We start from the raw sequence: 25,446 nt of genomic DNA on the forward strand, positions 1-25,446 counted from the left end.
GAAGAGTCTCAAATTTTCATGAAATTTTGCTTACGAGCATAAGATATGAACTTTTTAATGAACGCAATATGTTATCCTGTTTTCCCAGAAAACTCCACTATAAATTTTCCGATTTTTTCGAACATCGCTTATTTCGAAAGTTTATAACTTTTAAACCAAGCATTGTAGAACAATTTTTTTATGAAAATGCAATAAACTTTTGTCAGCTATCCAGGAAAAATACTAGTTGGAACAAGTTTTCCACATGATTTGACGGTGCAAAATTCTAAGGAAATGCTGGAAAGCCCATGTTCTAAGTCTTAGGAAATTTTGAAATATTTTCTTCTTATTTGATTTCAAATTTCACTGCAGCGATTTTTTTCTTCAGTTACACAGTTTTTTTTTTCAAGAGTTATAAACTTTTGAAACAAGTGATGTCCGAGAAAACTGGAAAATTTGACTGAAATTTTTTTGGAAAAATAAAAATCGTGAATTCAAAATCATTTTCATTAAAAAGTTCATGAACTTCGCATGCAAAATTTCCTGAAATTCTGAGAACCTTCGGCCCACTTTTTATGATCATTTTGAAAAATGCTCATAATTGCTAATCATAGTAGAATTGAATGGAAAACATTTTATTGGTTACTTCTAAAGGGTCAGCTGTTTGTATCAAACGTGTCCTGAGTGCATAAAAACTTTAATTGTGTTTTTATCGAAATCATATTTCTAACTTCGGTACGCTATTATTTCACTACTATTTTCGGTTGGGGAAAAATAAATGCTTAATGCGAGAAATGTAGATTCAGACAAACTGAAAATTCTTGATATTAGGCCAAAAATATAGACTTAGCGAAGGTGAGAGTCGAACTCACAGCTCCCAATCTCTAGTTGAGCGTGTTGTTTAACCAATTACACCACTAAGCCGTCTATACTCTGTGGCCTTATATCAAGGTTTGGTTATGACGCATGCCTGATTCAATCATTCATTCACACATTTATCCAGCGTGACTATTTTCTACAAAGCGAGTAAAATTATTTTCTTCCCATCGTTTTAGCATCGATATTGCAATTTTTGAAAAAAAAAAAAAAAAAAAAAAAATACAAATACATACGACAATGCCCTGAAGCTAATCAACTTCGCTACAGCCAGAGGAATGCCCAGATAATACAAAATCGTAATAGAAAGTACACATTAAATCGTTTTCATGTCAATTTCACATTGGAATTGTATAATGATTAGAGTATGTCAAACCGAAGTGAACAATAAGTTGTTTTGCAGTCGTGCGTGTCTTCATATACAATTCACGACTGTGAATTATAAAGCAGTATAGACGATTGCAATATTTGATTATATCTTAATCATATATTCAGGAGTATTTAGTTGCGTGTTATAAAAACTACGCAAAATAGAATTACAAATAGTTGTCAAAATTTTCGCACGTATATCGCCTCCACTTTGGTACATATAAGTTCTTATATGGCGTAAAATATTACTTTTTCGTTCAGATATGATTTCGTATATCTCAGTTGTAATCGAGATATACGAACCAAATGGTTTACTGGGTGGTTATCTGTAGTACCCATTTTGCACGATGAGGCATTCGGAAGCACACCTGGAAACACCCTAATGGAGAGGCCTGCTCTCAGATCGACCAAGTTCTGGTTGATGGCCGGTACTTTTCTGATGTCGCAGACGTGCGATCCTTCCAGGGACGAAACGTCGACTCGGACCACTATCTCGTAGTAAGCAAGATCTGCGCCCGGTTGTCCAACGTATTCAAAGCGAAACCAACGAGGAAGATACGACTGAACATTAGGCGGTTATCAGTTGGAAGGAGTTGCTGTAGCGTACTCTCGGAAGACTGATGAGCGGATCGGTGAACATTTCGGAAAGAACCTCGGAACGAACAGTGGAGACACATCCACCACGCGATCAGTACTACAGCGCGGAAAGTGTTGGGTACTACTGCTGCAGCCATTTCCAGCGAGTGGTTTGACGCAGAGTGCTTTGATGCAGAGTTTGACGCAGAAGCTTCTTTAATACGATCAACGGAATCAGGAACCGGACCATGCCAACTCCTGTTATGTGCAATGACAAGGAGGGGAACCTGATTACCGAAAGATCGGAAGTGGTTAGGCGTTGGAAACAACATTTAGATGCACTGTTGTATGGTGAACAAGATGGAGCGATCGACAGAAACAGGATAACGATTGAGAATGATGGACAATCCGTGGATCAACCATCTTTGGACGAGGTTAGGAAAGCAGCGAGAGCTGAAAAACGGCAAAACAGCTGGAAAAGACAGCATCCCCGCCGATCTTTTGAAAGTCGGGAGCGAACGGCTGTATTGTGCAATCCATCAGGTTATACTAAAGGTATGGACTGAGGAGGAATTACCTACGGACTGGTTGGAAGGTTTCTTATGCCCTATTTACAAAAAGGGCCATCGACTCGAATGCAGCAATTATCGAGGCATTACTCGCCTCAATTCTGTATACAAAATTCTCTTCCGCATCCTGTTTCTCAGACTGAGCCGCTGCAGGAAACCTTTGTTGGTGAATACCAGTGCGGTTTTTGAGAGGGACGCTGGGAATTCAACTTGCAGACTCACCATTTGTTTATAGACTTCAAGGTGGCGTACGATTCATAAACGAAACGAGCTGTGGCAGATTATGCTGGAAGAAGCGTACACGCATCTTAAAGAGGAAGCTGCGAGGATAGGGCTTATCATAAATTCTACCAAAACAAAGTACATGGTGGCTGGTAGAGAGCGTGATAGCCCTTTGGGTGTTGGAACTGCGGTGGTGATAGATGGAGGTACTTTTGAAGCGGTCGACGAATGTGTTTACCTTGGTACGTTAGTGACATGTGACAACGATCTGAGCCGTGAAGTAAAATAGCGGATAGCGACTGCCAACAGGGTCTTCTACGGATTACGTAGCCAGCTGAGGTATTGTAACCTACCACTCCGTACAAAATTCGCCCTCTAACGGTTGACAACTAAAATTTTGGAATGTTTTTCTCAACCTGTCAAAAAAAGACAAAGATACATGAAGAAGATGGCTGGTAAACGGCTTGGTAATGCGTACCATCGGGGCCTTGTGCACTGGGCATTTTTTTTTTCCTGTATGGACTCATCACTGCGACCAGTATGGTTAGATCTATTGTGATATCGCCCGGGTGTTTGTTGTATAACCCGCACTGCATTTATTTTGGCTATAGTCGCTATTGAGTGAGCGATATGCTGCTTATTGAATTTTATGCGTGCTTGTGTGTAATTTGAGTACCCTTCCTTCAATGCTTTTTCTCTACTTTACCCACCTCGTTCCACATGACAGCGCTGTCCCCAATTATAGCCATCCCTGGAACAGCTAACCAGTGCATTGAACTATAAGGGTCTCATTTTTGCACTGTCAATAGGCCATAACGGGATAACATAGAATTTAGCACGAAGGAAGGGTGGTGCTGGTGAGGGGCCTGGAAATAAACTCATGCTAAAGTCACTTTGCCATCGAATGGCCTGATTCTACTAAGATTCGAACCCATGACCATTCGCTTGTCAAAGCAGACTCGCTAACCTTGCGGCTACAGAGCCCCCCTGGGCATAATATAGACCCCACAGTGGTTCACAGCATCTTACCTAGCAACTCTTAGCCCTACCTCCTCGTGATACCAGCCGGGATACGAGCAATCTCGGTGGAGAATGGGGTAATCAACCCCGGTGGAAACCAAGGTCGTATGCTGACAGGGGAGGAGGGCTCCTTCGAGCTACGTTGGCCCTCCGGCGATACTGTGGGGTTGGTTGCGGGCTTTGCAAGCCTGAATCTCTAAAAAAACCAAAGCAATGGACTCCGTAAGTAATAATAATAACTCTAATCGGAACAATCGGCAAAGACCCAGGTGACGAAAACGGACTAACGATTGGAAATTAGGAACATGGAACTGTCGGTCTCTAAATTTCCTCGGAAGTACCCACGTGCTTTCTAAAGAAGTGAAGAGCCGCAAGTTCGACATCGTAGCGCTGCAGGAGGTATGCTGGAAAGGAACGATGGTGACACATTCCAGCGTTACGAGACACCATGAGCAACCGATTTTTCGAAGCAAATTTGTTTATATTTTACCAACAGTCTGACGAATATCTTTCAAAATAGGTGTTTTGAGATGCTATTTAGTAGTACTTTCTCAATACGAGGGCGAAATATTTATTATAATAAGCATCATTGAATAGTGGCGGAATACTTTTCGTTACGGGACACCATCGCAGAAAATGCGTATTCTGAACATGATTCAAACATTTGCAAAACTCTGCTCTGTTTCAAGTTTTTCAAAGTCGACATGTTCCGAAAATTTTTAGCTGAAGGCAGCCTGAAACTCAAAATGTAAAAGTATATTCAGGTTTTGTGTTTAGTTTTTAAGATATTATAAAAATCATTTCGTTACGGGACACCATGCGCAGTTGGGCAAACAGTATTCTGCAAATGGTGTCCCGTAACGGAAAAAATAAACTGCATTATATGGTTTATTTTCTCTAGATTTCTGTTCAGGCCGTCATATTTTCTATATCTGGTCTAAATTCACTATATTTTGTAACAATAGTGTGCTGATTTGGTGTGTGATAGTCTGGTAATAAGACATACGTAACGAAGTATATGTAAGGTAAAGTTTACTTCCAGGTAAAGAGAAATACCCATGTGAGAACTATACTGAAGTATTATAATGAAATGCTTTTCTAATCTTAGGGTTTGGACACATTAGTAATTAAAATGTAGGGGCTGTGCATTAATGATGTAACGAGTTTTCTCCATTGTTGACTAATCGCCCCCTCCCCCTATGTAAGATTTTGCATGATTTTGACCAAAATAACAAAATTCAAAAATTTTATTTGAAAAAATTTAAAACGGTAAATAAGGTTCGTCTTGACGCGAAAAGTATGCTTTACTTGCGCTGCACGCCAAAATGGTATTAAATAGCAAATATTCGAGAATTAGGTATTTTGTTTTACTTCAGACGTATCAGTTAACATATCATGACGCATAAATTTAAAAGTTTTTAAGCAACTCTACTATTTCATGCAACATTAACAACTCATGTTGCGAACTATAACTATAACATAAGTTGCTATAAAAGACTAATTTTGCCTATTCTTTCAAATAACATAAAACACTTATATAAAATATAAAAAAATAAAACAGTTGAAAAGGGTCATGAAAACTTTCAAAAAAGAAACGCTAAAAAAGTAGCTGAAAATGATGCCGTTCGAAGTACGACACTCACTATGCATCTTGCAAGCTAAAAAATGTTCTCTGGGCTAAACTTTCTTGCTAGTGTGCTCAGCGAAGCCACTATAATTGCTAAAAAAAGCTGACTAAACAACTTTCAGAAACGGAATTCCAAGTTTTTAGACTATTCAAGTATTTTAATGATAAAGTATTCAAGTAAGTCGAAATCGGCGTTAGGTATAAATGTCTTTAAGACTTATCCCTTCTTCTTTATCGAGAGACTTTCTTTCTTTTTCATTAACTTTTTTTTTGTTTTTGGGTACAGTGGGTTGTTAGCCTCAGGTCCCTATCTCACTGACGTGGCTGCTATCTTAAGGTGGGAGGAAGCCACTCTGTTCCCTTCACTGTTAGCCTACAGCAACCGAGATTGCGTACCCCAGCCGGTAACACGTGGACGTAGGGGTAGAAGTTAGTAAACAGAGGTTATGGAATGCACATGTTCACCCTTTGTCGAGAGACTCTGCAGCTAGTTATTAGAGTACAAAACAATTAGGTTGATTTGTCTATTTTGGATAGGCTTTACGCGTACTTTATTTTGGTCACTTCTATTTGATTTTGCCGTAAATGTCCAAAATAACGTACGCGCAACGTCTGCCCAAACTAGATAAATCACTCTACGGGGTTTGTACAACGATCCTAATGACTTTGGCAGCACCATCCAGTCGAGATTCGAACATACGACGACTGGTATCATACCTCGTTAGATATTACTCATTCATCAGGCATCACACCTTTTTTGCGGTGTCCACCTTTCATTTAATGTGTCCGTTTTTCTGTACAATGTCTAAAAAATATGATTACTAGGTAATGTTTTTGATGTTAAAGTATAAGTTTTGAACAAAATTTAGTAGTAGTATGGCTATATCAAACAGAGATACTTGTGTAGATATTGAATTTTAATCTTGGGGTGCCCGTCTTTACCGCACATTCCTTAATATTACAATATATTATTATATTGTAATCATATTTATACATACTTATAGTAAATACATATTTACTTGCATTCGGTCATCAAAATAATAGATTTGTTATCGTCGATAAAGATTAGTTGAAACATGATGTGATAAGTGCTTTTTCATTCAATTACTTTTTGCGTTAAACAAAACGTTACGGGACACCATTTTGAAGCACCTATTTTATTTTACATAGAAATGCTTATCAAAAGTCAAGCACAGCGCGATTTTGATTGTACATATATAATTAAAGAAAATCCATAGCTTCAATGAATTCGGATTTAAATTCTCTGGTATATGGAAATAAATGCAAAATTTTCGTTACGGGACACCATTATAAAAGTACCTGTTTTTAAAGGCCGCTTATCTGGAAAATGCTTTCATTTTTCAAAAAACTTTATATGAACAAAATGTTACCCTAGTAATGAAACATGTTTTGACGATATACAGTTTTAAATTATTTTGGCTTAAAACTATGGACAGAGAATTAATTGCAGCCTTGCCTACATGACGAAAAAATCTATATTGTTAACCTCCCACTTGTAAGGTGCATTTTAGCATGAATTGTCAATAAACAATATGACAATTCAGGATTTTTGTAAGCTTTATAGTATGTTTGAACATACTACATACAAATATTTTTAATATTACTACTTTCAAAATTTGCTCTCATGGGATAGATGCGCTTGGAATGTGTCTGGTACGTACGTATAGAGATGGTCATACCATCTACCAGAGCTGCGGCAAGACACACGAGCTGGGTACAGCTTTTATAGTGGTGGGTGACATGCAGAAGCGGGTGATCGGGTGGTGGCCGATGAACCACCGAATGTGCAGATTAAGAATCAAGGGCCGATTCTTCAATATAAGCATAATTAACGTGCACAGCCCTCACCTCGGAAGTACCGATGATGACAAAGACGAATTCTACGCGCAGTTGGAGCGTGAATACGACCGCTGCCCACATGATGTCAAAATTACTTTTGACATGATGTCAAAATTATCATCGGGGACTGTAATGCTCAGGTTGGTCAGGAGGAGGAATTCAAACCGGTGATTGGACGGTTCAGCGCTCACCCGCAAACGAACGAAAACGGCATAAGACTTGTCGACTTCGCCGCCTCCAAGAACATGGCCATACGTAGTACCTTCTTCCAGCATAACCTCTACCATCGGTACACCTGGAGATCACCCAACCAGACAGAATCACAGATCGACCACGTTCTGATAGATGGTCGGCACTTTTCAGACATTATCGACGTCAGAACCTATCCGGGCGCTAACATTGATTCGGATCACTACCTAGTGATGGTAAGGATACGTCAAAAACTATCTGTTGTGAACAACATACGATACCGCCGCCCGCCACGGTATAATCTAGCGCGACTGAAGCAACCGGAGGTCGCCGAAAACTACGCGTTATCTCTCGATACCGCGCTGCCGGAAGAGGGTGAGCTGGATGAAGCCCTTCTTGAGGACTGTTGGAATCCCGTGAAAACAGCCATTAATAGCGTAGCGGAGAACGTCCTAGGCAGTGTGGCACCGAATCGACGTAACGAATGGTTTGACGAGGAATGCCAGCAGATATTGGCTGAGAAGAACGCAGCGCGGGTACAAATGCTGCGTATAGCCACCCGTCAGAATGTGGAGCGATACAAACAGAAGCAGAGGCAGCAAACCCGACTCTTCAAGGAGAAGAAGCGCCACCAAGAGGAGAAGGAGTGCGAAGAACTGCTGTACCGCTTTCACGACACACGGAAGTTCTATCAGAGACTCAACGGATCTCGCAAAGGCTTCGTGCCGCGGGCCGAAATGTGCAGAGATAAGGAAGAAGGTATCTTGACTGACGACCGTGCGGTGATCGAAAGGTGGAAGCAGCACTACGATGAACACCTGAATGGCGTGCAGGCGGAAGACCATGATAGCGGAGGAAGTGACCACATTGGTGCAGCAAGCGACAAAGATGTGCCGATAAGGGAAGTTAAAGAAGCCATCCAGCGGCTGAAGAACAACAAAGAAGCGGGAAAGGATGGCATTGGAACGGAACTTATTAAAATGGGCCCGGACAAGTTGGCCGCCTGTCTGCATCAACTGATTGTCAAGATTTGGGATACGGAACGACTACCGGAGGAGTGGAAAGACGGGGTTATCTGCCCTATCTACAAGAAAGGTGATAAGCTGGATTGTGAGAACTACCGAGCCATCACTATCCTGAATGCCGCCTACAAAGTGCTGTCCCAAGTCCTCTTTCATCGACTATCGCCAATAGCCAATAGATTTGTGGGAAGTTACCAGGCCGGCTTCATGGAGGGTCGGTCTACAACAGACCAAATCTTCACCCTGCGGCAGATCCTCCAGAAGTGCCGCGAATTCCGAGTCCCCACGCACCACCTGTTTATCGATTTCAAAGCCGCATATGATAGAGTAAACCGACAAGGGCTATGGAAAATTTTGGACGAAAACGGCTATCCGGGTAAGCTTACTAGACTTATCATGGCTACGATGGATGGGATCCAGTGCTATGTGAGAATCTCGGGTGGATTGTCGGACCCATTCGAATCTCGCAGGGGACTTCGACAAGGAGATGGTCTTTCCTGCCTGCTATTCAACATTGCGCTTGAAGGTGTTATAAGGCGAGCGGCGATCGAAATGCGGGGCACGATTTTCAATAAATCCAGTCAATTCATCTGCTTTGCTGACGACGTGGATGCTGTCGGCAGAACATTTGAGGCGGTGGAAGATCAGTACACCAGACTAAAACGCGAAGCAGAGAAGATTGGATTGAAGATAAATACGTCTAAAACGAAGTATATGCTGGCGGGCGGGACCGAGCGCGATATGGCTCGCTTGGGCAGTACCGTGGTAATCGACGGGGATGAGTTCGAGGTAGTCGACGAGTTCGTATACCTTTGCTCGCTGGCAACAGAGGACAACAATACCAGCCGTGATATTAAAAGACGTATTATCAGCGGAAGTCGGGGCTACTACGGACTCCACAAACACTTGCGGTCGAACAATTTGAGCCCCCGTACAAAGTGTACACTGTACAAAACGCTAATTAGACCGGTTGTCCTCTACGGGCACGAAACGTGGACACTGCTAGAAGGGGCCTACGAGCACACGGAGTTTTCGAACGGCGGGTGCTAAGAACCATCTTTGGCGGAGTGCAAGAGAACGGTGTATGTAGGCGAAGAATGAACCCAAAGCGCGCACGTCTCTACGGCGAATCAAATATTCAGAAAGTGGTTAAAGCTGGACGGATACGTTGGGCAGGACATGTTGCTAGAATGCCGGACAACTATCCTGCAAAAATGGTTTTTGCATCAAATCCGGTAGGAACAAGTTGAAGAGGGGCACAGCGAGTGAGGTGGCAAGACCAGATGGAGCGAGATCTGGCGAGCACTGGGTGCCCGCGGAACTGGAAATCAGTTGCCATGGACCGAAACAGATGGAGAAATTATACTGCGCAGGCCTTGTAATAAGACGTTAGGCCAATTAAGTAAGTAAGTAACATGAAGAAGATCTGATTTACCGAAATTAAAGATACATTATCCATCGTTGAAAAAAAATTAGTGTACATTTGAAAACGGTCCGTAATCGGCGAAGCTTTCCTTTGACGTCGAAACAGGAGCGTTATACGGCCGTCATGTCAACTTTGCGAATTCATCTCTTGATTCTACCAATCAACTGTTTGCAATTCGTGGCTCTCCAGTTATTTTTGTACACCAAGGAACTCAAAATCCCGAAGATATCTTCGATTAGGCGCACTGAGACAGATTTTATGGGTTATGGTTTTTGTGTAAAAATGGGATCGAATGGGTATTCAGGAACGATTGTGTTTTTTGGCGTAATGCGATGATGCTCTATCCGGCCAAAACACGTATTATTCATCTGCATGATGTTTTTGTAGAAACGGGATCAAAATTTTGTTCAGCATTCGGTGCATCGTAATTGATAGCCAAACCAGAGGGCTTGTTGTTGAAGAAACGAGAAAGAGAACGATGTCCTTCTGCGTCCATAATTTTGGCTGATCTTCCACTACATTGCTTCCTAATAGTTGTTCGGCATCTTAGGATATGGTAAACAGTCGACGCCGAAACATATTCGCTTTTTAAATGTTGTACCGTAAACTTTTTCCTGAGATTTCTATGCAAATTCGTAGAGTGTTGTACACGCTCGCGGAATGCTTCTTGTTTTGACGCCGTTTTAAGCAAAACTTGGCAAGCATAAACTAAACAAAAAATATTAACAGAAAGAGGTTAGAAAGAGCTTACACATACACACTCTCATTTCTTCCTGAGTACGTTTGTTGTTGAATATAGGGGCATCGAAAAAATTCCAAAATTTTAGTTGTCACTCGTTATAAGACGCTCTCCTGGTGGTACTCTACAGCCACGACGTGTGGACGTTGAAAGAGAGCGACCGACGAGCTCTTGGCGTTTTCGAGCGTAAGATCCTGCGATCAATTCTTGGCGGTATATTAGACGGAGTGCTGCGCAGGCGCATGAAACATGAAATGTACCAAGAGTACAAAGATGCGGATATTGTGAAGCGATTAAAATATGGCAAGCTGCAATGGGCTGGGCACGTAGCAAGGATGCCGGATGAGAGACCAGTGAAAACAATATTTAGCAGATAACCCCACAGAGGCCGACGACTTCGAGGCAGACCCCGTACCCATTGGATAAGCGCTGTTGACGAGGATGCTAGAACAGCGGGTGTTAGGGCGACTGAAGAGTGGCAGCCTAAGACCAAGTAATGTGGAGACGGTTCCTGAATTCGGCATTGATTCGATAAGCGGATTGTTTTTTGTTTTTTTTTGTTAAAAAACTGACTTTTATGTCTGAAATTCTCGAAAAAAGTGTAGGTCAAGCAGAAAATAATTTAGTTTAGGAATTTTCCATCACGGGCAAGCTACCAAGCACCAATCGATGGTGCTGCATTTTTCAATTTTTTTACATAATCTGTTTCAAGGAGCCGGATAGCGTTTAGAAGTTACAGATTATAGGTTCCACACATTCAAAGCTTTGCCTTTGACATTTACCTACTTTTCAAAAATTGGTAAATTTTGCACCCGGACAATTTCGGACCGGAACCGGAACAGAGCTAAAACGGACCGGAACGAAATCGGACCTAAAAAATTCGTTCCGATTTTTCACCGGACCGGAACCCGGACTTCAATTTTCGTTCCAATGTCGAACACTAGTCACTACGCCAAAGATGTTTTGGAATGTTCTGATGCTAATGAAGTCCTTATTGTACCGAAGGAGGCAAATTCACCTAACTGTCCAGAGTTACGTCCCATCGAGCGTTATTGGGCTTTGATGAAGAGAGAGCTGTCCCAGCACAAACAACATGCAACAACTATAGATAAATTTCGAAAATCTTGGACAAACGCAGCTAAATTGGTTGCCAACAAGTCTGCACTGACCCTCATGTCAAGGGTAAACTCCAAAGTTTGCCAATTTTTCATGCAGACCAAATTAACGATACACACATAAATGATATAAAATTGTTTCATGGATTTCCCTACGATAAAACTGAACCTTGTCGTGGTGTAGGGCTTTTTAACTAATCAGTAAATGATAGGGTTGCCAAGTCTCAAAATTACAAAAACCGGCCGGTCGGTCCTGCCTTCAAAAACTGCGGGGGGGGGGGGGGGGGGGGGGGTTGTCGTAGCTTATTGTTAGAGGATTTGCCTGGAATGCGTAATAATGTGCGTTATTGACATATTATTTGGGTAGTCGCCGGAAACGAAACCACAACAAACATTAAATGGATTATTGAAGATCGCATAGCTAGTTTCAGAGTGACTAGTTGCTTCTGGTACTGGTGGACAATTTAATTACCGTCAGAAGCAAAATATTGTCACTGCAAAACTGGCTATTTTCAATGATCTACTACTCAGGATTGCTAATAAATTTATCAGAAAATTTCACAAATCCGGCAAAAAGTACCAATCCGGCTTCATATGTCAGAAAACCGGCCTTTTTTGCAGGATTGACCGGCCACTGGCTTTGCAGGTGAAAAACCGGTCGGGCCGGCCAAAAACCGGCCACTTGGCAACCCTAGTAAATGAACAGCGGTCACGTTTACTTCTGAATGTGGGTATATATCAAAATACTTTTGTGATTTCAAGTGGGACTCGGGGTAAAAATTTACCAAATGTGATTGTTGCGTTGTTCAGAAAGTGCTTTTATTCCGTTTAAGAATAAGGCCAGTATGGGGATCTCTGACAATAGATGAAGTTTTCTGGGATTCATCCCTATTTATAGCAACTGTCACAAATATCTCCGAAAAATGTCGGATTGATTCAGTTGGTCGGGGGCTTAGGGTTAGTAAGGGGATGTAAGCGGGATACCAGATCCGATTGGATGCCGAGGGACCACTCTGTAATGATTACGGGTAATAGCACTTCTTAGGTAGCAGATGGGAAAATTAGGTCAATTCGTGTCGCGTGTTCAAGTTTCGGCTAGGCGGTGCTGCTAGATAGAGTAGGATTTTTGCACTGGCCCCGTGGCTGTCCTGAGCTCTGATGGCTGCCCGCGGGCTCTGTCTATGGGAAGGGGTCGAGTCTTAAAGAGACGTTTAAGCCCAGAGCTTTACAGCACTTTGGTCTCGGCGGGCGAGTCTCTATATTTTGAAGCTTCTGTCGACTACCGCGAACGTCCAGCTTGTGCTGCGCTCAATTTACTTTGTATCGTGGGAATGCATTGTGAATGCTAAGGGGATGAAAGATTAAATTTGCCCTGATAAGTTGATCCGAGTTGCTCCGAAATTTGTCTTATCTATTGGTTCATTTGTGGTTGTTTGTGTTGGAAAACTAAAAGCGGGCGCGCGGGAAGACCAGTGTCAGGCGGGGCTGACGAATTCTCCACTTCTTTACTATACCGCGTATTGCAACTCGAGTGGTACAAAAAGTCCAAAGCACATTTACAAATTCGATCTATTATTTTTCTTCTCATCATCATCATTATCATCATCATCGTCATCATCATCATTATCATCATCATCGTCATCATCATCATTATATTTAAAATATGACATTCCGGCCTTTGGCAGAGAGATCTTAGAGTCAGTTCGTGGAGTCCGCGCAGGGCCGAAACGCCTCCGCCTGCGGGTATAGGCGTGACGGCTATGCTTGGGGCTCTACCTGTGTTTTAGTGGGCGCCAGTGCCTGTCTCGTCAGGTAGAACTGATGTTTGAGGTCTCCCTGACACTTTGTTGACAACACAAAAGGGCCCAGCGCAGAGTTTTATACGCTATTAAGCGACCAGTTGGATAACCCGAAAAAAAAAGGAAAAAAAAAAGGAAAATTGTTTCATGGATTAAACTTCTAGTTTTTCTCCCTATAACTCTTATGTCACTCTACTCTAACAAATGTCATATTGTACCACCGCATTCACTCTAGCTAGGGTCAGCAATAGGGCCGCATGGGCAGTGATGGTACAACAGCAGCTAGAGCATGTAGTAGCCAGCAAAGGTGAAGTGCCTAGACACATCCTTCCTCCCGCAGTAATACCTAACGGTGGTTCTGGCAGCGGTACAGGAAGTCAAGAACAGGAAAGTTTGTAGTAGGTAGGCGTAAGTCGCAAGCATCTCGCGAATCCTATTCAACGCCGTATAAGGTGTTGTCTTTAGAAGATTTTCTTAAACGTGCGTTATACAAAAAGGTTCTACATACCCCACCTTCAAGCCGAAGTCAGGAAGGTGACGGGTAGCTTTAAGTGTTGCTAAGTTAGCAAATGCAAACTGGAAGCACCAAGGATGGCACCGTTGCCTGTGCAACGCGTAACTCCCAATCGTCGTCCCACTGCTTTTCTTTTCTTCGGTCTTTTGAAGGCTACTGTCGGTCAGTGTGTAGAGAAGCGATGGAATGCATTGTTTACCTACATTGTCCCCGGAGAAATCTACTGAGAAGTAGCTTGTAGTTTGTCAAGTCAGATGTTTGGCGATTCGGCGGTGTGTGTGTCGGTGAAGAATGCCAACGGAGTTCTTTTCAGGCAATCGGACAAATTTTGTAGAGGCGAGTAAGGAGGTGATAAAGAACATCGGCATGAACTGCAGCGGAGTGCTCACGGATTAGAAAAATAAATGGGATTTTGACATTCCAGCGGCCCCCATAAGAGTGGGGCTTGAGAGCGGCTGGTTCGATCTGATAAGGAAGCATTATCGGCAATGAGAGTCGACGGGTGAAAACCGACGGACGAGGTATCCGTTTTTGCCGAAGCTGAAGTCGCGGTCAACTCGAGGCCGTTGGTACACATCCGCAGGATTTGGATACTGAAGAGCAGGGCTGTCCTACACTGAGTGCACCTATTTTTCTTTTTTAACGCTCTCTGCGCACTTACTAGTGTGAAGTGAGAGTGCGCCGTAAATACTTAAGATAGAGCAATACTTAGTTCAGCAATCTTATGTATAATAATTGACTCTATAAATGCCCCATACATAACATTTTCGAATTTTGCTTGGCAGATGTGCTACAGTTAAATAATCAAAATAGGTGCACTGAGTGCAGGACAGCCCTGCTGAAGAGGCGTTGTCATCTAATCACTTCTTTCGCGGCACCCACCAGCTGGCGATGAATCGTATGATGTTTCAGCGAACGAAGCGGAAGCATTGAGGGACAGCTAGTGGTTCCAGTTGTTATGGCACATGCATTGGCAAAGGTGGCTCTGGCGGTGTTTGCCCTATATCAATAAGCGGACCAAGTAATAGGACAACCAAGAACCGATCGAGCCGGGTGCCGTGGTCTATCCTGCAGACCACGAGAATAGAAAGACGTAGATAGAAAGTCGACGGACGACTCAGGCAAGCGAACTATACGCAAACTACCATGGACCTAATATACAGGTGTTAGCGTAGCATTTTGACGCAAATGAAACCCTAATGCACCAGGATTAGTAAAGTTTCCTTAGCTATGATATCATCAACTACAGGACACACCGATGGCTGTTTCGTTGTGACAGTTTTATTTTCTGAGCCTGAGTTTTACTTCTGCGGTATTTTTTTAAATGAATCTGCTAAAACTCAATACCTACTTGCTGCTGCTTATAAATGCACGTGTTTTTCAGTTTTCTCTTACTGCAGTTCGCGTAAAAAAATGCGGTGATTATTATAAACTGTAGATATTTTGTGGCAGGTTTTGTTTCGTACTTATCAGTTAATCCAATCGCCTTTTTTCTGATTAAACAAAACAACTAGAACTTTATGCGAGTGCAACTATTCTGCTTAGTAGACGATGTTTGTGTTGATAAAGAAATTTTCCCACTGGTAAATAAGTAATAATTTTGAGTACGAATGGAATACCTATTCTAGAGCCAAATCGAGATAGGTAGATGTTCTCTGAGAACCCGAGTAAAATCGCCCTCTACACGCCCCTGTTGCTCAAGTCTTTTACTTTGTAAATACGTACCAACCAGTGCTCCGTGGTATAAGCTTCCTCTAGCACATCCAGCTCAAAGTCTTTGTTGCCTATCTCAGCTCCGCGTACGCGATCGTATCCCGGGGCTTTTCCACCTTCGGTGTAAACCTGCCCGAAGCGATAGTAGCACATTTTGTACATTAAACAGTTGAGTAACGTCGGCGAACCCTCTTTATCGATACGGAAATCGCCGCTGGAGGCGTAATAATCGGTTTCCTTGATGTGCGCACCACGATCGGTGCTGCCGCCAATGCGAACCATCCAAAGGAACTTGTTGATATCTAGACAAACGACAATAAGAACTTAGAAAATAACCTTTTTCGTCAAACCCAGCAGACATACCATCAGAAGAGTAACCCGTCAGCCCTCCGAAAATTACAAGCACATAATCCACGTCGAGCTCCTTCATTATTTCGTAAGCTTTGTCTTCGGTAGAGGCCATCGCTTGTCCCACACGGGAAATGTGAGTGTTATTCCACGTGTTGTTGTCCACCAGTATAGTCCGATTAGCCATCGCTGTTATTTGGTAGCCGTAATCCCACCAGGACATTACCCGTGCATCCTACAAGAAAAGTTTGACCGGTTTTCAGTGTGATTGTGACCTCTATGGTTTTGTACTCTGAATGGTGAACAAATTTGATCACCCAAAGAGTAGTTTATGAAGAATAACGATCAGCGATCAAAGTGCTATTGATCATGAAGACATTTGTGTGGTTATACTGTCTACCGAGATTGACGACAATTGCCAGAATCCGGGAATTAGCAAGGAACTCAACCGGAAACTGAGCCCGCCCATACTGGCATTAACAGCAAACCTGCCTTTCAAACTTAAACTATCGTTCATCATGCTGTTATCCTTTACGATTTTTTTAAATTGGTTTTAAAGTTTGGGTTTTTTTTTCTCACTCACCTCCGGTGTGTTCATTTTCAGCCAATAGTACGCTTCACGGAAATCGTCGAAAATAATCCGACCGCCATCATGGGATCGCGCACTGAGCACAATACTCGGCGAACTGTACGCTTCCGAGGTAACCCAGGTGCAGTGGAACGTGTAGGTGATCAGTAGCAACGTAAGAACCATCACGAAAGCGATGGCAATTTCCCTCTTCATCGGTGACTGCTGTTCGTGCTTTTTGGCTTTCTTCGAATCGGAAGCTTTGCCACCAGCAGCGGTCCCGCTGCCACCTGAGTCCACATTTCGTATGTATTTCGTTAGCAAATGGGAGATGGCAATTCCCGACAGGACACACATGACCGGTGCTAGAACCAGCATTAGACGAACCATAACACCCTGTCGAAATAAAAAAAAAAAAAAAAAACAATTTTTATTGATTCCACAACCCCAGGCCACAACACTTACCGCAAAGTAGATCGAGGTAACGCCGTACAGAATAATGAAGATATTTGCATCGGAAAGTTTCGAGAAGCAAAAATACAGCCCGGCCGGAAACAGAAAGACAAGAATCTGCAGATCGAAGTAAAACGACGACCAGGACGTCGGCTGATGTTCCGAAACGGATGCAATAATAGGAATGTGATTCTTAGCATAGGAGGGATCTAGCAGCGAGTAGAATCGTCCGGTCCAGGGCGATATTTTACCGGTCAGGGTTAGAATCAAACTTAATAGCGCAGTTATTGTAGCGATTGAAACAACCAGGGCGTTGAACAGTATATCAAAATGTTCCTTAGAAACGCGAGCACGAACGTAATCCACGAGGGCATGGAGCTGGCAGAGTCCAAAAACACCAAATGCCAGCATATGCTCGGAGCTTTGAACCGGCTGGAATCCTACAAACGAGATCTGCATTGACAGTATGGTTCCGATTGTATACAGAGTGCTATAGGCGATATAAACTCGATGTGTGAAACGACCGGTTGCCATCAAAGCGAGCACGTGAAGCGGGATCAGATTAATCAGAAACACGTATCCTCCCCAGGACGATACCATGTAGAAATAAGCCAAGGCGGCTAAAGTTGACCAAAAAATCCCACCCGTTTTAACTGCTTTGATCCACATATAATAGGTTAGTAACATGCAGAAAATAGCAATGCCTTCGTTATCGTACGAGCCAGCAACGGAACGGGAAATATATCCGGGGACGATGGAGATCATGGCAGCCGCCACCAATCCTGCCCCAGTACTGTAAATTTCCTTCGTCAGCAGATACGTCACAATGGTCGTGAGAGAAGAAAAGAACGGAGCAAGAAACACGCACACATTTCGGATATCGACCGTGATGTTTAAGTTCCACATGATGCGATATAGCGTAGCCGATGTAACCATCAGGCCCGGGTAAATGGTTCCGCCTATAATACGCCCCAGCGGATACCACGCTCGCTCATCGAACCAATTGTGGAAGTTGTAAAAACCCTGCTCTGCTAGGAACTTGGTGGTTCGATAGTTGAAGTACGGATCGAATTCATGAATGACACTCTCGAAGCGCAGCACCGAAAACAGTCTCGTTGAAAATGCTGAAAAACAGACATCGCATTAAGTATGTACATCAAAGAAAACATCAAACAAAAAAGATTTACATAGAATGGCAGCCGTTGTCAGTATTCCCAGCTTGACCAGACTCTCCTGCTTCTCTAGATTCATTCGGAGCTTCGACACCTGCTCCATTTTAGCGTTTGGTTAAAACTTTCTGTAGCAAACTACGCCTATCACTTTGACTAGAATAGAACTGACACAACTTCGTCTTTCCGCATCAATAACAAATCACGAACGTAGAAAAATGTCGCTTTTGTCGGTCGTGTACGCACACGGTAGGGAACTTCCAATAGCTTGATAGTCTAGTTATTCATTGCTGCTGTTAGTTTTTTCTGACAAAACACGCAAACGAATTATTTATCCGAAATTGATTTCTAGGGAGTAATAATGGAGTAATTTACTCACGGATAAAAACCGGCATTCAAACGATAACCAGAAAAAATGAACATAGAATGGCGTGGCACTTGCACTTCGTTTGCGTCGGACGATTGTTTATGCGATCTGACATTTCAGACGTTTGAATTTGAAGCATCTTTTCTTTTTGCTGGCCGCGTACTGATGCATATAATAAGGTTTTGCAAGGTGACGTCACGAATGAACCGGAATGAACGCAATTCACCCATTTGACATCCACTCGTGGTTTGTTTACTATTTGTTAGGCGAACGCGATATGCATAAATTGGAGTTAAACGTTTTAAAAGCATATTATCCAGCAGTGTCACCCTCCAAACTACTCAGAATGGCAGTTTTTGTGCTTTTCTGACTTGCCGTTAAGGCCTTAAGCAATATTCAGTTCCAACTTGTTAACCCATGTTCCAAGTCCATGTAAACAAACCACTGATAGACGTCAAAGAAGTGAGGTTATGCTCGCCCGTGCAAAACCTTATACCAATACCGACGGTACGACCACAGATAACAGACATCCAAGCAAGAACAAAAAGGTTCGGGAACGGTGTGTAAAATGACTCAAGCGATATCTAGCTGCTTATTGCCACTTGCATTCCCTTAAGTGATTGAAGCGCCATCATGCGAAACCTGCCAGCTGATGTTCGACAGAGCTACCAGACATATAGCATTATAGAGCTTTCCAGTTATGTGTGTATTGGTGCTTGAAAATGAGGCAAACAACAACAGTAAACAAAAGAGATGCATTCCTTTGTCACCAAGGCACAAAACAGAAGTGGAAGTAGAAATCCAAACACGTACATGCTACTTTCTACAGATACTAGTGAACCTGGCGGTAGCGAGTCACTTTTTTCCACGAAAACACACGAACGCATTCGAATGCACACGAAAGCATGTGATAGCTGCTATCGCAGTAAGAATTTGTCTTGCGACGTCGGACAGACGCAAGCAAGAGTTACGCTTGTGTCGGACGACGTCCGTACGACAATTCTTACCGGGATGCGATTGGCAGCGAGCGTTATGCTTATATTGCTGTTACTCGCTTCTATGCGAAAATCTTCCCAAAGAAAAAGAAAAACAAAAAAGTCTCTGTTACCAGTTTTGATCGCCGAATCGTTCGGGCTTCCAGTTCTGTTCTGTGACCAAGGTACAGAATGAATTTCGTCTTCCGCTGGTTAAAATACCAGCATATTTTCAAAATATATGCTTGAATTTGGAACAGGATGGAAAATTTGACCGAAATATGGGCTCTGCAGTGTGGCAAACGGAGAAACACAACTAGTAATCGCTTTTTGTCGGTTTGTGCCTCCAGCATCACCTGTTCCCTAAAATGAGGTAAACATCATGTATATACACGCGTATTTCGTGTTCGCTAGTGTGGGTGCTTGAGCTGTCAGAAAGCTCTATTTAGCTTATGCCAATTGAAGATAGAATTAACAAAAGGGCGAATGTCGCAAGCGTAAACAAACCGAGTGAGGGTTAATTTTCCTATGCTGGTCCAGCAAAAAATAACTCTCACCCGTTTTGTTTACATTTGCGACATTCGCCATTTTGTTAATTCTATCTAGAAATATATTGGATTTCAGTTTTGACAGGTACTTGCGGGTGGCGCCGCCATCAAACGAATCGCCAAACTAACAAATGCGAGGGGTAACTTCGGGTAACTTTAACGTGAACGAGGGGTTATTTCGAAATGGCCTTTACAAAAATTTACACAGGTTGGGTATGCCAGCCTGGATGGCTGTTCTCTGTGGTTCAAACATGTTTATACAGCGTAAGTAATCAATATGATTTAAAACAGATGAAATCAAAATTAAATGTACACAAAATCGCCGTATTCGCAATTTGGCATTATTGCCCTTTGCATTGAAAGTTGGATTTTGAGCACACTTGTTCAGTCACACATTTTGTAGGTGAGAAAAGTTGCCAAAATTTCGTGGTAAAAACCCATGAATCTTGGTTGATTCCTATTTGAATTCTAATGCTTACGTAGAGTTGTTATCGACGCTACGATTAATATAAAAATAGTTTCTAAATACATAATTCCGCGCTTAATTCATAATTTTAACAAATATGCAGCATATATGAAATAAATGAAAAATTAAATACTATTTGCTTTTCCTCCAACTGGTACTGGCGCCACTGCTAAATCAAATGTCAGCTCAGATGGGAGAGTTGTAATGATGGGAAATGCCGATCAAAATCTATAACGATTATTGATAAAGTTTTCTTATCGTTAATAATTAATAACGATAATATGACAGTATAAGCAAAAACACGTAAGAAATAGTACAAAAATGTTAAAATAATAACAAGCCAAGAAGAAGATTTCACTTTAAACCCTCCAATTTTCGATACTCTTCCGTGACGATAAAGTTTGATGGTATTATCGATATAAGATTACTAGCGATATTATCAGTAGCACACTTTTCATCACAGTTTTGAAGGTTGCACTTTATAACTGTGCAGTCCAATTGAGTGTGAAGAGCGCAATAAAAATCAGTCGTAATTCTGATTACGTCAGTGCGTAATTCTGCATAATAAATCTGGCATCTCTGATCATAACAGTCGCAAGTTTGATTTGACATTTTCCACCGACTCGATGTCGGAAGGAGGGAAATATTAGAGTGACTATATGTAGAGTGGCGACAATGTCAAAATTGGAATGATAATTATCTGTCAGTGTCATTCCAATCGAGCAGACGACCAATCCAGCGCGTATGATCCAAAAAGCAATCGCCGAAATGAAGCCATCCACCTCCGTTGGACCGGACGGGATACCCGCTATTCTTCTCAAGAAATGCACCACAGGTTTACTTGCTCCTCTTCGTCAGCTTTACAATTTGTCTCTGTCTACCGGCATTTTTCCGACGCTATGGAAAACGGCGTTTATGTTCCCGGTTCACAAGAAAGGCGATAAAACGGACATCGATAATTATCGAGGTATCGCCGCTTTGTGTGCGGTATCCAAGCTGTTCGAAAAAGTAATTTTGGGACCAGTGTTCTACCATTGTAAACAATTTATCGACGATTCTCAGCATGGATTCATGCCACGACGATCAACCACGACAAATCTCCTTTCATTTACTACTTATGCTACGGATACCCTGTCGAAGCGTTTCCAAACGGACGCAATTTACACCGACCTTTCTGCTGCTTTTGATAAGATAAATCATGAAATTGCAATTGCCAAACTTGACAGAATGGGACTTGGTGGCACCCTACTGGTCTGGCTGAAGTCCTATTTGGCTGATCGGCATGTGGCTGTTAAAATCGGAGAATCGTTATCCAGGGAGTTTATTACTACGTCCGGTATTCCACAAGGCAGTCATCTAGGTCCGCTCATCTTCCTACTATACTTCAACGATGTAAACTTTTCGCTACGAGGACCCAGGCTTTCTTTTGCCGATGACCTTAAGATCTATAACGAGGTCAAAAAAGTAGAGGACGCCATGTTTCTGCAACAGCAACTGGAGAACTTTTCTAGGTGGTGTAACGAAAATAGAATGGTGCTCAACATCAGCAAATGTTCAGTTGTGTCGTTCTCCAGGAAAAAACGGCCGATCATTTTTAACTATCATCTAGGCGGTGAACTGATTAAAAGAGAGTCCTGCATCAAGGATCTGGGAGTCCTTCTCGACTCACAGTTGTCCTACAAGCAGCACATCAGCTACATCGTTGCTAAAGCATCCCGCAGTCTTGGCATAATAATGAGAACTGCGAAAAGCTTCACCGATATATATTGCTTGAAGAATTTGTACTGCGCGCTTGTTCGTTCGACGCTAGAATATTGTTCGGCGGTCTGGAATCCCCATTATCTCAACGGCGTTGATCGGTTAGAGAAAATACAACGTAAATTCATTCGGTTCGCCCTCCGTCGCCTGCCTTGGAACAACCCGCTCCAGCTACCAAGATACGAAGCACGCCTGTTGCTAATTGGACTGGACACCCTAGCAACTAGGAGAAATCTGTGCCGAGCAATCCTTGTAGCTGATCTCCTAATGGCAAGGGTCGATTGTTCATGGCTTCTCAACCATATCAGTCTACGGGCTCAACCACGACCTCTTCGTAGCAGAATGTTCCTCCAAGTACCGTTTCGAAGGACAAATTATGCAGCAAACGGGGCCATCGTCGGGCTACAACGAGTTTTCAGCCAAGTGTCAGCTGGGTTCGACTTTTACCTAAATCGTAGGACTATTCGTAGGAACTTTTTATATATTTTACGTACTAGTTAGACCGAATTATCATTAGGACAACTATATGTCTGTTGATACAAACAATAAACAACAACAATAAACAACAACAGTATGCAGGAAAGAGACAGAAAATAAGCATTGCTAGAGCATTGCATACTTTTGAAATGGGAGCTTGATAAAATCACCAGATTTAGATGTTTAAGAGCTGAAAAAGCACTCACCATATGATCCGCCCCATTTGCATCTGCAGAACAGACAGTGATAATATCTTTACACCTGAAGCCTAGCCCGCCTAGCGTGAAGCAGTCGATAACTGACAAACTTTTGCTGTCAGTCGAATTGCGAAATTCTATGATCTGACAGTATGTGTGCTGTGAGCCAAAAGAAAACTTGGTAGAAGTTTGTAAAGCCACTTTAACACCCTTAAGCAGACTTAAAGTAGTTTGAAAGCTTGAAGTTTGAGTTTGAAAGCCTAATGTAAGCTTCCACTCTACATTTTAACACCTTTAGGCAGCCGTAAAACGGTTCGATGTTTATGGCTGTTTAAGAGCAGATTGTTTAGCAGAAAAAACCGCTAACAAGCTTTTTTATCAGCTTTTGGGAGAGAAAAACTTAAAGTAGCTTAAACATCGCTTATTTAAACACTATTTGAGTGCTTACTTTATACAGCTTTGATCGCCTTAAACCAACCCGTAAACAGCCATTGCTCTTGCAATTCAGCTACCGTTGTTACCTGGGATGTTATTTTATTTATTTGTTTCGTTTTAGCTCATCAAACACCTCCTATTGTACAATTAAGACTCTAACCGTAACAAGCTTAAATAATGCACATGGATATCGTACACGCAGAAAAATGGTGATAGTTTGAATCAACAATCCCCTGTTGTTGAGTTCAACTTGTATCATATTTTTGAATCAAAAAAATATTGTTTAAACTGAATTCGTACTTCTTTTACTTCTACTAGATCGTTTATAAACCCAAAAGTACTTATTTTTGATTCTACGATTTTTTCTTTGATAGAAACTAGCAATTATTTGAAATAACAAACCTTATTGTTGAACTAAAAAGTCAAACAGTTAGAATCAAAAAAATATCTGGGTTAGCCTTCAGTCAACAATATTTTTTGTTGAATTTATACAGATTTTTTTTGCATTTACATTTTTTTTCTGCGTGTAAGGAAAAATTAAATTTATTATTGGATATCAGATGATGGAAACTGACGCAATTAGTTTTCATTCGAAGGATTGATGGTGAGATTGTCCTATTTTTCCCATACAGTGGACCCCCGTTCGTTTGAACGATTTCTCATGCAAACTAACGGGGTTAGCTTTTAATTTGAACAACTGGTAACCCTAAATATGCTGGAGCTTGTGTGAACTGGCTGCCCTGTTTTACCTTTGTTATACACACTCTTAAATAATTCTACCTGTAAATTGGTCGGATTTAGTTAAAGTTAGGTTGAAACTACTCAAAATGCCCTTAAAGTGTACAAACTCAGATTTTGAGTAGTTTTTCAACCAAAAAATTGGTAGTAGGAACTTAAAATTACGTTATTTGTCATAGAGAATAATTCAATTATCGGTAGCAAGTAGCCAAAATTGGTTGAAATTTTTACCCAAAGTTTGAGTTTGTACACTTTAAGGGCATTTTGAGTAGTTTCAAACCTAGCTTTAACTAAATCCGACCTATTTACAGGTAGAATCATTTAAGAGTGCAATATAACAAAGGTTTAGGAATTGGTCGAAAAACACGAAGTTGATCCGAGGCCCGGAGGGCCGTGTCACATATACCAATCGATCAGGTTCGACGAATGAGCAATGTCTGTGTGTGTGTGTGTGAATGTGTGTATGTGCGTGCGCTTCAATTTTCAATCGCCTATTTCTCGGAGATGGCTGAACCGATTCTTCTGCTATAACTTTTATTTGAAAGGTATTATCACCTAGTATATCACTATTAAATGGTTTCGTGGTCTGACTTTTAGTTTAAAAGTTATAAGCAAAAATGTGAAAATTGCGTGACACGATTTTCTCCGGAACCACACAACCGATTTGATCGATCTTAGTACCAAATAAAAGCTCTTACTATTGCTAAACTTCACGAGAGTTTTTATTGAATCCCAAGTAACCAGTAAGCACTAAACACTAGTCCTTGGACAACATTGTATAAGCATAAAGAACTATGATTAAAAGCATATTTTTCTATATATACTTCTATAGAACTCACATAATGCTAAAAAGGCGAAATAGCGGGTTGTTAAAATGCTACGCCACAAGCATCCAATAAGCATTATCAGTGTTTGTTTGAGGCTTAAACGAAACGTCATTTTGTCTACATTATCGACGTATCGAAAAAGTATCGATGGCATATCGTTTGCTTGTTATGGTAAATAAAAATAGATTCGGTCGGGATTTAAAAAACTAAAAAAGCAAGCGATTTTTTTTTGCTGCATCTCAAGGGGAGCAGGATAAACAGAACCATTTTTGGAAATGCTGAATAATCTTACCACCTAGACAGGGCTCGAACCGGGAGTTAGTCATGCAACCTCATTCGTTTCCTTGCACCTTTGCTATCTAAACCATAGCGGATGTGATTGAGTGAGGTGAAATTAGTCGTATTTAAATCTTGGTGATCATAGCTACTTGTTCTGCATTACCAATAGGGTAGAAAAAGATGGCAACCTTCAGATGGAAGAGGGCACAAATAGTGGCCGCAGAATA

General features: G+C 41.8%; 1 protein-coding gene across 2 annotated transcripts; it reads right to left on the reverse strand.

The window, feature by feature from the left end:
• Positions 1 to 15,173: 15,173 nt before the first annotated feature.
• LOC128745735 (dolichyl-diphosphooligosaccharide--protein glycosyltransferase subunit STT3A) lies at positions 15,174 to 18,596 on the reverse strand. 2 transcript variants are annotated; one of them, XM_053842821.1, is made up of 6 exons: positions 18,533 to 18,596; positions 18,172 to 18,459; positions 16,997 to 18,108; positions 16,547 to 16,927; positions 15,979 to 16,198; positions 15,174 to 15,917 (listed from the first exon to the last, which is right to left on the reverse strand). In XM_053842821.1, exons 2-6 carry the CDS (start codon positions 18,257 to 18,259, stop codon positions 15,583 to 15,585), a joined length of 2,136 nt encoding a protein of 711 aa, XP_053698796.1. In that variant the 5' UTR covers positions 18,260 to 18,459; positions 18,533 to 18,596; the 3' UTR covers positions 15,174 to 15,582. The 2 variants fall into 2 exon arrangements, with proteins under 2 accessions (XP_053698796.1, XP_053698793.1); XM_053842818.1 differs by lacking the exon at positions 18,533 to 18,596 and having other exon boundaries at positions 18,172 to 18,525.
• Positions 18,597 to 25,446: the final 6,850 nt, after the last annotated feature.

The sequence above is a fragment of the Sabethes cyaneus genome, chromosome 1 (genome assembly GCF_943734655.1).
Source record: "Sabethes cyaneus chromosome 1, idSabCyanKW18_F2, whole genome shotgun sequence".
NCBI classification, from domain to species: domain Eukaryota; kingdom Metazoa; phylum Arthropoda; class Insecta; order Diptera; family Culicidae; genus Sabethes; species Sabethes cyaneus.

What these genes read in the sequence shown, in the direction of transcription:
- LOC128745735 (XM_053842821.1), bottom strand. Translation starts at nt 18,259, where the DNA reads ATGGAGCAGGTGTCGAAGCTCCGAATGAATCTAGAGAAGCAGGAGAGT. An exon ending in GACAACGGCTGCCATTCTAT is followed by an intron (nt 18,109 to 18,171) that starts GTAAATCTTTTT and finishes TCTGTTTTTCAG; the next exon opens with CATTTTCAACGAGACTGTTT. An exon ending in TGAAAATGAACACACCGGAG is followed by an intron (nt 16,199 to 16,546) that starts GTGAGTGAGAAA and finishes CTTTTCTTGTAG; the next exon opens with GATGCACGGGTAATGTCCTG.